Genomic DNA, 16,949 nt, shown 5'->3' on the forward strand with positions numbered 1-16,949 from the left:
CACTTCTGCCAGCTCCCTCAGTACCCTTGGTGGATCCCATCCATCCCCATAGACTTTGGTGTGTCTAAGTGGTGTAGCAGGTCACTAACCATTTCCCCTGGGATTATGGGGGCTTCATCCTGCTCTCCATCCCTGTCTTCCAGCTCAGGGGGCTGGGTACCCAGGGAACAACTGGTCTTACTATTAAAGACTGAGGCAAATAAGGTATGAAGCACCTCAGACTTTTCCTCATCCTTTGTCACTATGTTCCCCCCACATCCAATAAAGGATGGACATTCTCCTTAGCCCTCCTTTTGTTCCTAGTATATTTATGGAAATACTTTTTAATTGTCTTTTACGGCAGTAGCCAGATTAAGTTCTAGTTGGGCTTTGGCCCTTCTAATTTTCTCCCTGCATAACCTACAACATTCCTGTAGTCCTCCTGAGTGGATGACCTTATTCCAAAGGTCATAAACTGTTCTTTTCCTGAGTTCCAGTCAAAGCTCTCTGTTCAGCCAAGCCGGTCTTCTTCCCCACCAGCTCATCTTTTGGCACATGGGGACAGCCTGCTCCTGTGCATTTAGGATTTTCTTCTTGAAGAATGTCCAGTCTTCCTGGACTCCTCTGCCCTCCAGGACTGCCTCCCAAGGGACTCTGTCAACCAGGCTCCTAAACAGGCCAAAGTCTACCCTCTGGAAGTTCAAGGTAGCAGTTCTACTGACCCCCATCCTTACTTCTCCAAGAATCGAGAATTCTATCATTTCGTGATCGCTGTGCCCAAGATGGCCTCCAACCATCACATCACCCACAAGTCCTTCTCTGTTCACAAACAACAGGTCCAGCGGGACACCTTCCCTAGTTGGCTCCCTCAGCAGCTGTGTCAGGAAGGTCTCTTCCAGACACTCCAGCAACCTCCTAGACTGTTTCCTCTGTGCTGTATTGTATTTCCAGCAGACATCTGGTAAGTTGAAGTCCCCCATGAAAACAAGGGCTAGCAATTTTGAGATTTCTCCCAGCTGCTTATAGAATATTTCGTTTGTCTCTTCATCCTGGTTGGATGGTCTATAACAGACTCCCAACCACATTATCTGCCTTGTTGGCCTTCCCTCGATTCCTACCCATAAACATTCAACCCTATCGTCACCATCATTAAGCTCTAGACAATCAAAACACTCCCTAACATACAGGGCTACCCACCACCTCCTTCCTTGCCTATCCCTTCTGAAGAGATATAGCCATCCATTGCAGCACTCTGGTTGTGCGAGTCATCCCACCATGTTTCCATGATGGCAACTATGTCACAGTTTTCCTACTGCACAATGGCTTCCAACTCCTCCTGTTGGTTGCCCATGCACACATGCCCCATGTCTTACGGCTTCAGATGCAAAAACATTCCAGGAAAACCTGAGTACTGTTTTCTTAGCACACAGCAAACTCTGATGGCAGGAGGCAGAAGCCCACGGCAGAGGGGAAGTGGAAGCACCAAGATGAAACAGTTGCTGTGGGATGAATTAGCCCTTGTTTAAGAGGGATGCAGCATGCTCAAATCCTGCCCCCAGCCCAGATTCAACTTCCCCTTTGCTGCTCCCCTGACAGCAAAGGGCTGTCACCCCTGCAGAAGGTGACAGCAGGCCAAGCTGCAGGCGGCCTGGACAAATGCCAAGGACAACTGGTGCCTTTGGTGGCAGGAACATGCCGGCACAGGGTCAGCCAAGGCTGGCCCCACCGGGGGACCCTGGGCCATGGCACTAACCCGCTTTTGTCCATCCGCTGCTGTGGGACCCTGCTCCACTCACATCTCCCGCCTGCTTGCCCTACTGCATGTCTCATCTGTCCAGGGTGGTTTTGAGGAAAACAAGAAAGCCTTAAAAGCCCCTTCACCGACTGTCACATCCAGCAACAGTTTGTTATCACTGGCACTATCGAGCAGAGAAGACTCAACAACAAGGACTAATGCAGCACTGCTTGCAGCACAAACCCAGCCCCCAGGAACTGAAGCACAGCAAGAGCACCCACATTGCAGCCTCCTGCATTTCCTGGGGAACCCAGACAGTACGGACTGGTGAGCAGTCAGGTAATCTCCTAAAAACAGGGGTCAATACTTCCTTTAATCTAGGATTAAACAAGAATGGTTTCAGTCATGTGTTTTGACACTGAACAATTGTCAGGTGGCCAACGAGGCCAGGAGCAGCCAAGCCCCAGCGAAGAGCAGTGCTCCACAATCCTGCAATCCCTCTGCCACAGAGCCTGGGGGGGCTTGGACCAAGCAGGACCCCTGGTTCCCAGTGACACAGCACTGCTGGGGAAATGCCTGGCTCCCTGCACAACAGCACCCAGAGCTTTTGATTGAGGAGGTGGTGATAAGGGAGAGCCTTGAGGAGCTACATGAAAGAAACATGACTTTGGCCTGGATGGAGACCACCCTTGCTCCCGATGCACTGGCTTACCCACAGCCACCCACCAAGCCGGGAAGCAGGGCCAGCCTGCCTGGGGTGCCCAGCTCTCGGCTGCCAGGCCTGCCAAGCCTTGCAGGGGACCTGCTGCCCATCATCATCATGAGCAGAGCAAGGAGCACAGTCAGAAGATCAAAGGCAGGATGGTTCCAACAGTCATTAAGAGGCCAAAAGAGCAGATCTTAATGAGAGCACAGGGGCATCCACTTCTGCCCCTCAGTGGGGCAGAGAATAACATAGAAGAGAAAGAGAGCTCAAAGTGCCAAGATTTGGTGCCTGGAGCATATTATAGGATCTTTCTTGGATCAGGAGATTGATCTGACTTGTTGCAGGAGGACCCGGGACCTAACCCACTCCACAGGCAGCCCTTCAGGAGGAGAATTCTCCCCATGTAGATTGGCACAGCACAGCACAGCAGCAAGAGCTCACCGTGGGACCTGGCAGTCCCTCATGGGTGTTGCAGCACTCACCTGTACAAGACAGCAGGGCAGCAGGCAATGTTTCTATCCATCAGTGCCTTTTAAGTTACCTAAGGTGAGAGAGAGGAAGGGAGGACTTGGAGCAGAGAGAGGAGGTGGGAGGGATGGAGCCAGGGAAGTGTCAGACCAGGGTTCCACAGGGAGCAGACCAGAGTAACTCACCTCGGCCTGAATATCCCCGTGGGGACCTGCTCTCACTGTGGACTATGTGGGCAGATCCAACCTCTGTGCTCATGAGAAGTTCGTCTACTTGGGACAGGATCAGCTGAAACCCGACTACAAAGGCAGGGGGCGCTCAGGCAGGCCTTTGAATCCAGAAACCCCTCTGCAGAGGTGCACGGACAAGATGGGAGGATTATTTCTAAAGAAAGAATGAAGGAAGGAGCATCCCAAACATGCCTTTGGCTGGCGACAGGCAAAGTCACCACCTGCAAACACGGCACCCACAACTGCAGAATACACTGCTCACAGCCCACTCTGAAACAGAGCCAAGAATAAAACTCAGCTCTTACACAGCTCCAAATCCAACCTGCAGTTCCCACTGCTTTTCAAAATGCCCGTGTTAGATCCCTGAGCTCCCAGCTCTTCTCTGGAGCTGCAATCACAGAATCACAGAATTGTCTAGGTTGGAAAAGACCTTGAAGATCATCCAGTCCAACCATGAACCCAACATTAACAGTTCCCAACTCCACCAGATCCCTCAGCACTGGGTCAACCCGACTCTTAAACACCTCCAGGGATGGGGACTCCCCCCCTGCCCTGGGCAGCCCATTCCAACGCCCAACAACCCCTTCTGCAAAGAAATCCTTCCTAAGAGCCAGTCTGACCCTGCCCTGGCGCAGCTTGAGGCCATTCCCTCTTGTCCTGGCGCTGGTTCCTTGGCTCAAGAGACTCATCCCCCCTCTCTGCACCCTCCTTTCAGGGAGTTGCAGAGGGCCATGAGGTCTCCCCTCAGCCTCCTCTTCTCCAGACTAAACCCCCCCAGTTCCCTCAGCCGCTCCCCATCAGACCTGTGCTCCAGACCCTGCACCAGCTCCGTTGCCCCTCTCTGGACACGCTCGAGTCATTCAATGGCCTTTTTGGAGTGAGGGGCCCAAAACTGAACCCAGGAATCGAGGTGCGGCCTCACCAGTGCCGAGCCCAGGGGTGAGATCCCTTCCCTGTCCCTGCTGGCCACGCTAGTGCTGATACAAGCCAGGATACCATTGGCCTTCTTGGCCACCTGGGCACACTGCTGGCTCCTGTTCAGCCGGCTGTCAATCAACCCCCCCAGGTCCCTCTCTGACTGGCAGCTCTCCAGCCACTCCTCCCCAAGCCTGTAGCACTGCTGGGGGTTGTTGTGGCCAAAGTGCAGCACCCGGCATTTGGCCTTATTGAAGCTCATCCAGTTGAATCTGTGATGTTCAGCACTGCCTGGACCTGTCTGCCAGCAACTGATTCCCGGCATTGAAAACCCAACTGGTCATAGACCGCACACAGGAGACCAGTGCCTGGGAGAGCCACGCGTGTAAACCCCTGCTGAGCAAGGACACGGGTCCCAGGGCAGCAGCTCTGCTCTGCCAGCTTACTTAGTCACGCACTTGCTTTCCCATGCGCTAGTGACTCTGCAAAAATCTATCCACAGTTCTCAGACTGGCACAAAGACTCCGCCGACAGCATTTGTCAGGGTCGGGGGGGCAGAGCAGGCTGCCAGCCCCTGGCTCGCTGCCCCGCTCGGGCACAGAGGGCTCTGCCCCGCTGAACACCTTCCCAAGAGGTTCCCTGGGAGCTGCCGGCTGCCAGCCTGCATAGGATGTGCAGATTTTAAGGGTGAAGCAGGGTCTGAAATTTGTGTAATAATTCTGGACCAACGCAAAACTAAATATTTCTCAATCCTCCTCAAAAATCAAAAGATTGAAAGCATCATTAGCCTAACGTTTCATTTAGTCCAAAGCAAAATATACCATTTTCACTTGTTTTCCAGCTTACAAAACACAACAAACAAAATAAACAGTAAATATCATTTACAGACTTCTAAATATCTTTCAAACTAAAAACCAACATTCCACTTTGCAAAAGACACACCCAAGGGCTTAGGCTTGCTGGGGTGGGGATATATTACAGGATTGTTGAACCTGAAGCAAGTCAAAAGAACACATTTTTCGCTCGAAAAAACAGAAACTTTTCAAACCCCTCTCCAGCTCACAGGTGTCTGTGTGTGCATCTGCATGTTTGAGAGCACATGTCTGTGCACCTGTGGAAACACATGGCTTTATGTGCACTTATCCCTGTGCAAGTGAGAGCAAGGTGAGAAAGACAAGAGCCAGGTGGGGTAAATCAGGACAGCTCTATTAAAGGTAATAGTGATTTACAACAGCGACAATATTGTCTCCCAGTTTCATCGTGCCTTTTGCACCAAGGCTTTAACCCTTCTGCTATCTCCAGATCTCTGAGGCTGTGGGAACCCTCTCGCTGTTCCACTGTCAGCCTGTAACAACCGTTACAACACGAAAGCAAACTGCCCCTGTCTAACCAAGCATGAAAGGAGTCAGCCCAGGAATGAATGGGCCCTGGGGAGGAGAAAGGAAGCTTTTGTGCTGGGTAATTCAGGGGGGGAGCAGGCTAAGCCCAGCCCTAGCCTGGGGGCGGCTGGGGCCGCTCAGCTCCCGAGGCAGCACAAGGGGCCAAGGCTTCTGCAGGATGAGGGATGGGGTCAGACAGGACCGCGGCCTCCTGCATCATGTGAATTAGAGCTGCTTCTGGTGCAGGGACAGTGCCTGTGGGCAGGCTGCACCAGCACCAAAGAGAGGAGAGCAGGGAGAAGATGGGCAGTTTCACCTTTCTCAGAAGTACCATAAATTGGCCCCTAGTAGAAAGTATTTGGGAGTGTCGGTGGGAAAGGTCCTTTCCTTCCCATGAGCAACAGATGTCATTTCTCTCTTAATGCATCCCAAGCGTCTCCAAAGCACATGAAGGGACAAATCACACACCCCGCACACCCAGCCAGCCTGCCCGACCCCAGAGGGGTCCCAGCCCGCTCGTGCCGGGGAAGCACTTGTTGGCTTTGTAGCAATTCCAGTGCTTGTACAGGGCCAGGATCAGAGAGGGAAGCTGCTGTCGGAAAGAGCCGATCCAGCCTGAGCTGGTGGAAGGGATTTGCTGTACCAACATCTGCACTTGGACAGACCAGCTCAGTGGCAGCAGTTGCATTTTCTCAGGTGCAGGGAGCAGTAACCTTCCTCCAGACCTGGGTGGGCAGAAACACAACCCCTGTCAAGACAAGTTCTTGGGCTGCATTTCCACCTCACTCCAAGAGCAGAGGGTCAGAGAAACATTATCCCCTGGGTTTCTCTCTTTTGATACATCCCTAGCATGAACTAAGGGAAATAGCTTCAGCAGAGAGGCCCTGACACAGCTTGTCCAGGTCACATGTGTTCAATAAATGTTAATACGAATGAAAATAGGTGTAGAGAAGGGCCGGAGAGAGACAAAAAAACAGACAGCTCATGTCACAACAGGACCCACACGCAGCTCCTGGGTGCACACCCCATCACAGAGAGCAGGGCTCAGCCGGGCTCACAGGGCTGCAGCAGGGAGGGTGCCCAGGCCCCATCCACAGGGCCAGGAGAGGCAGTTCAAGCTGATGAACAAAGCTGGCACAAGGTGAGCAGGGCATGAACAAGCACAAGATGGTAATCAAACAGGTTCCCACCCATGAGAGAAGTTTGCCAGGCTAAGGGAGGGGATAAGTGAATGTTGTCCTTTGGGAGCAGAACTAGCAGGCAGGAAAATCTGTTTCTTACTGATGATCTCCGACAAATGGAAAATTTGGGTTTCTGCTCTTTAAATGCTTTTCTGTTTTATTGTAGGAAAAATGCAGGTTTTGCCCTGGCTGGCACAGCCAAGAGCCATCAGTGCACACACCAGGGGGTTTCCTACAGGGGAAAGCAGTGTCAGATAACTGCCTGGGCAGAAGGTCCCCATGCACAAGGCAGAGCACCCCGAGATCACCATCTGCAACCTCGGGCCCTGGCACCAGCCCTTCTGAAGACCCTCTCCTTGGTCACCCACATGGAAAGGGTAGTGCTGGCCCTGTCCTGCCACTGCTCTCCTGCTCAGAGCACGCAACGTCACATCTCAACACCCCATGAAGGGAACTGCAGCTGCAGAGATGATGCTTGGCCTGGACTTGGTTACAGGCACCGCAAAACTCACATTACTTGACATGCATAAGTCATACAGACAAAAACAGGAGGATTTCAGCTTCCAGGCTGTCCTGAGCAGTTTGATGGTTACAAATCAAAGGGGGGAAGGAGCAGCATCCCCGGCTGCCCAGGAAAGGGACGTCCTTCTCCACTCACATAACCCTCTCTGCTTCCCTGCAGCCTCTTTAACATCACACTGCATGACTGCCTGCCCTGCTCACCAGAACAAGCAGAAGCTTTGAAAGAAAACTGCTGCTTAAAAAGTGGCACCCGGGAAAGGCACCCAGCTTCCCTCTGCATAAGACGGCTGCTGACAAGCCATCACATACCACAAGTGATGGCCATGACATTTGCTGTCAAATTCCCCTGCTCGCAGGGCAGGTGTACAGGGTTCATAGCCATCGCTGGGCTGGCTCCAGCCCACAGAGCTGAGCCACCACTGCCCATGGGCTCCTTCAAGTCCATGTGGCAAAACTGAGGCAGCCACAGAAAGACCCACAAGGAGCAAAGAAAGAAGTTGGGGCTCTGCTGTAATGGGGGCCACAGCTCCGGCCAGCCCTACACAGCATCCCAGCTTGTGCCCATCCAGGGGGCAAAACAACCTGGGTATTGGGCATCCGGCTGACTCCCGCAGCATGCCACAGCGGCTGCAGCTTGGTTTCAGGGCGCTCCCCAGCCCGCCAGCTCGATGGAGCCACGTATTATTCTGGCTCAGCGAGGCAGAAGCGAGCAGGCTGCCGCTCAGCGTTAATGCCTTCGGGGAGCAGCTCTCCAGCCCGTTCCTACCGCACCGGGCTTTGGCTGTGACCTGCTGCAGCTGCCGGCGGCCACCACGGCCACGGCCATGGCCACATCCCCCAGGCACGGCGTGCACCCCCTGCTCCCCGGAGCTGCAGGCTCAACGCTTACCGAAGGTGGTGAGGTAGAAAGAAGCTCCCAGGGGGGCAGCCTGGTGGGTGCAGAGCGAGACTCTGTGGACATTGCCGGGCTCCATGGCAGGACACCTCTAATTAGGCAGTAATTGGAGCCCGCCCTGCCTAGCCCGGGAGAGCCAAGCAGCCGTTTAAGCAGGCAGTGACAGGCAGCCGTGCAGCCGGGTTTCCATGGGACGCGCGTCCAACCGCCGCATGTTTGAACGGCGCAGCTCCCATCGGCCCCGCGGATTTGAACGGGGACTGCACCTGTCTGAGCAAACAGGCCCGAGCCTCACGCCACAGCCACGTGCAAGGATGCAGGCAGCACTCTGCCCTCACCCGCAGGCCTGAGACCCGCGCCCGTCCCACGGCTGATACACCAGGAATGAGCTCCTGGGAAAAAGGGAAAACCTTGCAACGTTTCCTCTTCTCCGCAGTGTGCCAGGCTGTAAGTAATCCCCGTGACTGTGAGTGCCATCGGGTTTGCTGGAACATGCTCAGCTGCTCGGGGAACTGTCCCACCAGAGCAACAAGGGACAGCGGCATTCACAGCACTGCGGGGAAATTATTACAGGCAAGGAAAGGGTGCAGGAGAATTGGTGAGCCAAGAAAGGGAGGGATGGCAGGGCAGGGGTTACCTGCTTGGCTCTCATGTAACAAGGAAAGAGGCATGCAGCCCCCCCAGGCTCATGGGGTCACTCTGCAAGACCCCAGAGCAGCACTTTCCATCACCTGGGAGCTGGTGATGCACCCACCACCTCCAGATGCTGTGCCACAGCTTACCAGGAGGCACTCAGGGCCGAGCACAATTTCTGGAGACTGTGGAGGAATGATGGAGATGGTGTCTTTGAAAAAAACCCTCCCCAAATGCTGGGCTGTCCCAGGACTCTCTGCTTCCCCCCCACGGACCTGTGCAGCCCTACTCCCCACGGCACAGGACCCCATGGGGGACTGATCTCCAGCAGAGTGGACCTGCTCCCACACCACCCCGTGCTGCAGGGAACGCCCTGCTCAATGACTTCCATTCCTCGTGGCACTGCTGTGAGGCTACAGGATCCAAAACAACCTGGGGGCCTGTGGTGAGCCTGGATCAGCCCCGCAGGGTGAGAGCGGCCGATTGAGAGGTCCTGCTGCCCTGGGCCCAGGCAGAGGTGGGCAATGGGGGAGCTCAGCCCTGACAAGTGAAGGTCGGGAGAGACAAGGGTGCAGCCCAGCGCAGGCTCTGTGCAGACGCACTGCCAGTGTGGATGGCTGCTCTCAGTGCTGTGCAGGCACCTCCATTTCCCAGCCTGCATCCAGCTGAAGTAATACTAAATATAGTGACCTCCCTGGGATGGAAAAGGACAAGATCTCCTGTAGAGTCCAGGGTGCTGGACACACACGCCTGCCACTCCTCGCCACGGTCACCCCTCCACACAGGCCTGACCAGGGCTGAGCCACTGGCTGGCCCACAGCCCCTCTCACATGCCCATCACTTACCTTTCCCCTTCACTTGTGCATGGCTGATCTTCCTTCTGCTCCCCAATGGTCCCCTCTGCTTCCGCAGGGAGGATTGTACAGCCCCGCATCGCCCCTTCACCAGCGCTGGCAGACACTCCAGATCCAGCAGCTGGGGACTCTGCCCTGTCCCTGCTGGAGAAAGGAGGAGATGAGAACAGGACATGGCAGGGTGGGGAGCTGGGACACAGGGGACATCATAGTACCCTTCGTTTTACCTGCCACAGGGGTATGTCTCCACCTTGCCCCAGCCTTCCCGAGAATACCCCACTGCCAGGTCTCTTGCACTGAGCTTCCCCTGGCCAGCCCTGCACGTGGCACATGCTGGCAGCATGGCACATCTGTCCCACACCATCATGCCCCGGCCCAGCCCCGCCTGTGCACAGAAGGGAGAGGAGTGATAGCAACACAGTAGATGCAGTGTCACAGCAGAACACAGACCCGCGTTCAGAGGGAGTCACCCCTGGCACACGGCTCAGCTGCAGCTCCAGCACATCTGTCTTTTCTCACAATACTGCTGGATTTGAGTACAGGGGAAAGACGGATCCCAGTTTCCCAGCAAGGCTGACAATGTCAGAGGCGTGGGAGGCAAGCAGAAGATGCATCCTGGTGACACTGGTCCAAACCCTGCAAGCCTGGGCCACCAACTAAATTCTTTTGTCTGCCTGGTGGCCCCAGTGCTCCCAGGAGCCTTCAGAGCACCTGAATCCTTCAGGACCCAGTAACCCACAGGCAGCTGGGGAAGCCAGTGCTGTTGGCTCCAGCCTCTTCAACAGGGACTCGAAGCAGCAAGCTCAGGCGAGCCTGGTGGAACATGGGGGACACAGGAGGGAAAAGGCTGCTCCAGCTCTTGGGGCTCTGTGATAAAAGCATCTCTGCCCATAACAAGTACCTGGCTTTGTGTGAGGTAGGGACTAATGCAGTCAACAAAACCCACAAACACGAAGAGGGGAACATGGAGTCCCAGAGAGGAAGCAGGTCCTTTGCCAGCAGCCAGGAGTACACCCACACACCACATGCAGGCTCTCCAGTGAAGAGATGACCTGGCCAAGCAGGCAGCCTATGCCACAACATTCTGCAGTTCCCTGTCCCAGCTGCCCAAGGAGATATTTTCACCCTGGCATACAAACATGTCCTCATGGCCTGCTCTGTGCTCTCTCGTAGGCATGGGTACAGCCAGCGGAGCAGGTCTGGCTTTCCCCAGCAGGGAAGCCTTCAGCTCCAGCAGAGCTCACCAACATCTGAGCTCACCCAAACTGTAACAACCTGAAACTGGAGGTGTCACATCCTCTACCACATCTGCTGGCATGCAAGAGAGCTCTGAACACAGAGCTGAGAAGGGGATGAACACCTTCACGCCATCCTCACCTTCATCCCCTGACCTCACAGGCAGCACTGGCAATGAACCTGGGAGAGGAACTGAGTCACAATGTTACAGAATATTACAAGAGCTCTCCCTTCCTCCCCACAGGGAGGGTCTGGGGACCCCTCATCATCCCAGCCCTGGGATCTGCAGAGAAACCTCACAAAGGCTCAAAACCCCTCTCTTATAGCTGTGTCTAACAGCAAGATCGCAGATGGGGGTCCCAGGAAAGAGGCCCCCAACTGCCTGGGGTCACGGTCAGTGCTGCTGTCACCTCCTGGACAGGAGGGTTGAAGAAGAACCCTGCTATTGTTCCCATCACCCATGTATCCCTTGCCACATCCTCCAGAAGCCCTGTTGATGCCTGAGCACCACAGACACACGTAAATGGTGTCAAAGCACTGTCCTGGACAATGAGGAACCAGCACACAAGTGGGATGGGCACTGTTCAGGGATACAGGGTAATTTCTAAGGCACTTCAAAATGTTCCTCCCTTCAGGCTTATCAGAAACTCTTCCCCTCATTTGTTCAGCTGAATCCATTTGCTGACACTCCCAGTGATCTCCATCTGCCACCCATCAAAATTAAAGCTTTATCCTGGAAAATTTACTTACCCCTGGAAAAAAATACAGTCTGGATTGCATGTTTCAGTGCACATCCCCAGCTCCCAGTGACCAGCACAGCACATCTCAACCCACAGGACATGCCACACCAAGAAAATGATACACTCAGCAGTCCCAGGTACCCCAAACCTCTGTTGATGCAAGCAGAGTGTGTACCAGCCCAGCCTTGCTGTGCCCTTATCTCCTCCACTGCAAATCCCCACAACAGCATTGAGACTACGGCTTGTGTTGCTCCTCTCCAGCACTGCCAAGCCTGCAGCTCTCCCCAGCACATGCAGTGAGTGGTGAGTTTTTTACATGCCACCCTGTCTGCTAGGAGCTCCCCAGGCTCACACAAAACCTCCCCTCTCCATGTCGTTATTGCAAAATGCTTTTAAGAGGCAAGAGGAAAGATGAACAGGACAGTAACAAAAGGCAGTAACAAACAGTAAAAGGTCTATCTAAAGTAGGCAGTCTCACAAGTTTTGGTAAAAGAATCCTGTGAGATAGGGTTTTTCAAAATAAATAAAAAATAATAGTAAAGGTAAAGAAGAGTCTCTGCGGGACTTCAGGACTCTACGGCCATGGGAGTCCCCCACACCATTCTCCCAGAGGGCTTGAGGCTCACTGTCTGCAAAAATCACTCCTAACTCTCAAACCCAGCAGACTCAAGTCTGCTCCATCCTGCAGCGCAAGGCCCTAGCAGAGAGCCCCAAGATCAAACACAAGGAGCTGGGCATCTCCAACACCCCACAAAGGGCATGTGGGAGATACAGTCCCTCATCTCCCCCAAGAGCCAGGATCTGGTTCAGTGGTGATAACCAGGCACCTGCAGAGTCATAATCCAACCTTCACCAGGAGACAGAACAGAACTGCAAACTAAGCGAAGAAATCACCTGAGCACTGATGCGTGAGCCCTGGCTCTCCCAGCCGCTCCATCACTCCCACGCGGGACCCTCACTCTCTCCAGCAACGTCCTGGACTCAAGCTGTGATTTAGCTGCCACGAGCCTTTGACCTTGGCACCACCAAAAAGGAGGGGGGAAGAAACAGTAATAAATGTCCCAAGTGAGCAGAGCTCCAGGACTAGGAAGCTACAAACTAAATTGCATGCAGGGAAGAGATGGTGGCAGTGGCGCAGGCAACGGCCCCTTCCTCTACTGGCTCCAAGCAGCGAGGGACTGACTCCTTCTAACTTTCCTCTTCACATTCAAACCCCAGGGGACTGACCTTAACCTGCATTTCTATTAGAGTCTCCAGCAAACTGCACATTCAGCTGGTTGGCTTGGGAGTTAATGACTTTCTTTTAAAATTTAACACAGTTCTCCATCACAAATTTCAGTTTGCCAGCACCAGGATCTGCCTTTGGCTGGATATTCAAATCCAAACACGTGCTTAGACAGTTATTCCAGGCAAAAGGGTAACATACACACACAGAAAACCCACAAGGTTGAAGCTGGCTTTGAAACTGAAGAAGCTAAATCAGACTGGGAAAAATTACCTGACTTCCCAGAGGGAAAGAGAATGGAACAGAAAGAGTTTGGATTATTTCTGGGCAATCCTGAGGGCAGATTTCTGGGACACACTGACCTCAGCACTTTCCCAGCGGTGGGATTGCTGCAGCCCCCTCTCCCCCAGGGGCTACAGCAAGTACAGGGCACAGTTGGAGACCTCCTGTCCCCGACACCACCTCTGCAGCAAGCACAGCTGAATCATCCCTGAAAAATGCCAGTGAGAAATCCAACAGAGATGCAGACTGGCTGATTACTAAATCTTTTTCCAGTCTGGGACCCAAGAAAGGCTTCCCCTGCTGCAAGGTTATCTTAGAAACACCCCACCTTCTTGGCTCACATCCCAGAGTCTGCGCATCCTCTTGGAGCTCAACTCTGCGAGCCAGCTGCAGCACCCACAGCAGCACCCACACTGTGCCCCAGCACGGTCCTTGCTGCTGCCTTTGCCAAACGGCAGCTCCCTCTGCTCACACCACAGGCAGACTCTCAGAGCAGATGCACCTGCACTCCACGCTCCTGCAAAATTGCACCTCCCAGCAGGGAGTGAACGCTGCCCTGGGCGTTAATCTAGCATTGGCCCAAAGTTAGCAAACGCCTCGTGAGCTGCTCCTGCCCCTTGCACAAAGCTGTCAGCCACCACGGGATCCCAACACAGCACTGCTGCTTTGCTGAGAGACCAGTCTCTGCCATGTCCAGAGTTTTACAGGAATCTCATCTTTCCATCTTTATAGGACTTGACATGTTTGGCATTTTTGACCCATAGCTTTGGGTAACAAACTTCTTTGGCTGATCCCTTTTCTAAATCAATCTCTCTGCCCCTTCCCAAAAGATTAACAATTTGAACATGCAAAGGGACTAACCCACAGCAATTCTTGGGCTCTGCACTGGTGAGGTGTTGCTATAAGAACTCAGGCTGCCTGTGGCTGAAAGCACAGCAAGTACTTCTAGGGCAGACAAAGGATCTGCAACAAATTCCACATGAGCAGGAGCTGTTACCAACCTCCTCGGCTACTCACAAGGAATGCAGAGCACAGAACAGCCCCATGCGCAACTACTCGTTCCTGTGCCCATCTCTGAGCAGGGCCAAGCTTGCTGAACTCTGAAAACAGATCATCTTGTCCCTCACCCCTTTACTGCTAAGGCTAAACTGTAGCTGAAACTGTTCAGACTAAGGCAGCTACAAGTAGGCTGTGGTTTGTATTAGAGCTACTCCATAAACCAGCCCCTCCCCATGAGACAGTACACGGCAGGGAAACAGGTGGGAGAGCAAGAAGATCTGCTTTTATTTTCAGTTCTTGAAGATTTTCACCTGTCTTGAACACTCTGAGGCTGCAGAAACTACCTGGCTGCTTCCCTCGCCTGCCCTTTGGCTGGCAAGAGAAACATCCTTGGCTAATTCGGAAGGGATCCCTTTGAATCACAGCAATGTTTCCTGGTCACTCCAGAAACATCCTGTACAAAATGTCCCCTACAGGGGCTGGCAGAGCCTCCCACTGTCACCCTTTACAGTGAGGAAACTGCAGCTATAGAGGATACTGGCATCAGAGCAACTGTGGGTTATCCTCAGGAACACGGCGCAGTCTGATTCTCTCTCAGAGGCTGAGAGGAGATACAGACCCCGTTGCACCAATGGGTCACAATAAACTATTTTTTTCTTTTTTTTTTTTTTGTTTTCCTTTTTTCCTTTTGCCATTTCTAGCCTGTAGTATAACAGTAGGCTGGGCACACACCTAATTTAGGAGCATCACACAAACACCTCACAATCTTACCATGTCAAGGCTTTGTCCTTGGCTTTGCATTTCTTAAAGGCAGTGGGACTTTCACAGGCAAGGTGTTTAACACATACCTGTCCCACCCAAATAAAAACACCTAATTACAGCACTACATAAACTCACAGCGCCATTCTTCCCCATGCACTCTGAAGAGTAGCACTGTGAGACATTCCACGTCTCTTACAGGATGTCTGATCTGAACATCCAGTTCTTCTGCTGCAGCCCAAGGCCCCATAACATCTGATCAAGAAGACAGCCTAGGTCAAACAGAAACATATGCAAAATAAATAAATACAGTGGAAATGCAGCAAAAACTTCACCAGCAAGCGATGAGGTACAGCAATCCTGGACAAGGATTATCTAGTCCCACAGGTCACTGGAGCAGCTGCTGCCACTTAAACACTGGAGCTACCTGGTCTCTGGGTTTGCGACGCTGAGTCTCTGCCCTCAGCCCCCGCTGCCCTGCGCAGAGCTGGGACCCAGCACCCTGCTGTTGGAGCAGCTGTTAACCTCTCTATGCGCTACTCACTCTGACATTGCTGTGGTTCAGGCTTTTGATATTTTTGATGTTTATTTGGGACCAGCTGAACAACCAGATTTCCACTGTCTGAACAGTAACCCTGCCTAAAAGCAGCTATCTCAGGAAAATGAAACACTCCAAGCTGGCATACAGATAGGGTACAATTAGACACTGGAAGAGGTATGCTTTTCTGAGCCTGCAGTGCTGCTGTGGATTACTGGATTTTGACAACTGCTAAGTATTAATCCATTGCTGATTTATTTTAATGCAATAAAAATAATATAATAATCAAGCTGGGTCTTCAAAAATTTTAGTGACACCTCTCATAAAAGAGACAGGTTTCAGCATAGCAAAAGACCTCTTGGGAATTATGCTTTTAGCCTTAATATGGTCACATGGATCAAAGTAATTAAGTTAAAACAGCTTAAAAAGTTACTGCCTGTCACCTGAGCTGAATTGTGTGCTGTCTGAAACGACATGAAATGCTCTACGCACTAGCTGACACCGTGCACCTGGGCGCTGCTTTCCAGGGCTTCCCCCAGGGTCTGGCACTATTCAGCCTCTCAGTGAGCCAGCTCAGCTCACTAATTTCACAGAAAATTAACTATTTCTAGCATTTCTATAGCAAACAGATTTGGCCAGGGCATACAATGCAGGGAGACAGAGATCAAATGCCAGAAATGCCCTTTTGTTGGCAGAGATCTCCTTGGTCATCTGGTGAAGCCCCACTTCTAGACTGCACAAAATAAAATGTACCAAGGTTCTCCCACACATTTGTGTTCAGATTAAGCTAATTTAGTTGAAGGCTGCTGCTGAAAGGGCAGATGCCTTCTTTCTCTCGCCATAACTATGTGACTGACCACCCTTTCAAGTGAAGAGCCTTTTCCTAACAGAATTCAAGAATATTTAAGAAAATAAAAGCAGACGTACTGGGTCAGACAAAGGTCTGTGTAGTTCAGTATCCTGTTTCTGACAGCGGTCCGAAGGTGATGCCTAGGGTTGAACACAACAATAGTGTGGAGCAGTTTGCTAACAACTGGCTACGTGAGAAAGGGCACAGCACCGAGGAACTGCTGACAACGGCGACGTGATGGGAAAATACCGAAAAGTATCAAAGAAGAACAAAGAACAGAAGCAAGTCTATGTAGAAGGCCTTGTAGAAATCATAAGGGGTGGGATTGGTATTTAACCTTAGCAACCAAGGTATCTAACCTTAGCAACCTATAAGGAGCTCGCTTTTTGCAATATGTATGAACTAATTATTGTAGATATAAAAGAAGTGTGAGTACTAATAAAGTTGAGTCTTTGTGCATTAAATGATGGCTGGGCTCCCTCTGCGTTCTTTCAACAAATGGTGACCGCGACGTGATACGTGCCAAAGGACGTATAAGGCACCACGAAGGATAAAGACCAGAGAAGGTGGTTCAGGTCCTTAAGCAGCGAGGACGGCGAAAGGCGACTGAAATAAGAGAAAAAGCCCGCGCCCTGGGTGTCATAAGAGGTGAACCCTGCTGATACGTGCTGCCGAGACCTGGAAAGGCTGCAACGGAAAAATTCAGGTATGGACAGGCAAGCAGCATATGATTTATTTGCATCCTGGCTGACACAACGCCGGGTTGAGGGAATAGATGTAAAAAAGGATCTTCAGGGGCTTTTAGCTTATGGGGTAGAGCAAG

General features: G+C 52.4%; 1 protein-coding gene across 1 annotated transcript in view; it reads right to left on the reverse strand.

Annotated features, from left to right (window-relative positions):
• The window catches only part of RGS3 (regulator of G protein signaling 3), an 88,546-nt gene extending 75,961 nt beyond the window's left edge, over window positions 1–12,585 (reverse strand). The window contains exons 1-2 of the mRNA XM_074891144.1: window positions 12,368–12,585; window positions 9,489–9,641 (exon numbers count right to left, since the gene is read on the reverse strand). Of these exons, the coding sequence (XP_074747245.1) occupies window positions 9,489–9,641; window positions 12,368–12,410 (196 nt within the window). The 5' untranslated portion in view covers window positions 12,411–12,585. The remainder of the gene's footprint in view (window positions 1–9,488; window positions 9,642–12,367) is intronic.
• Window positions 12,586–16,949: the final 4,364 nt, after the last annotated feature.

Source organism: Strix uralensis, chromosome 21 (assembly GCF_047716275.1).
Source record: "Strix uralensis isolate ZFMK-TIS-50842 chromosome 21, bStrUra1, whole genome shotgun sequence".
In the NCBI taxonomy this organism is placed as follows: Eukaryota; Metazoa; Chordata; class Aves; order Strigiformes; family Strigidae; genus Strix; species Strix uralensis.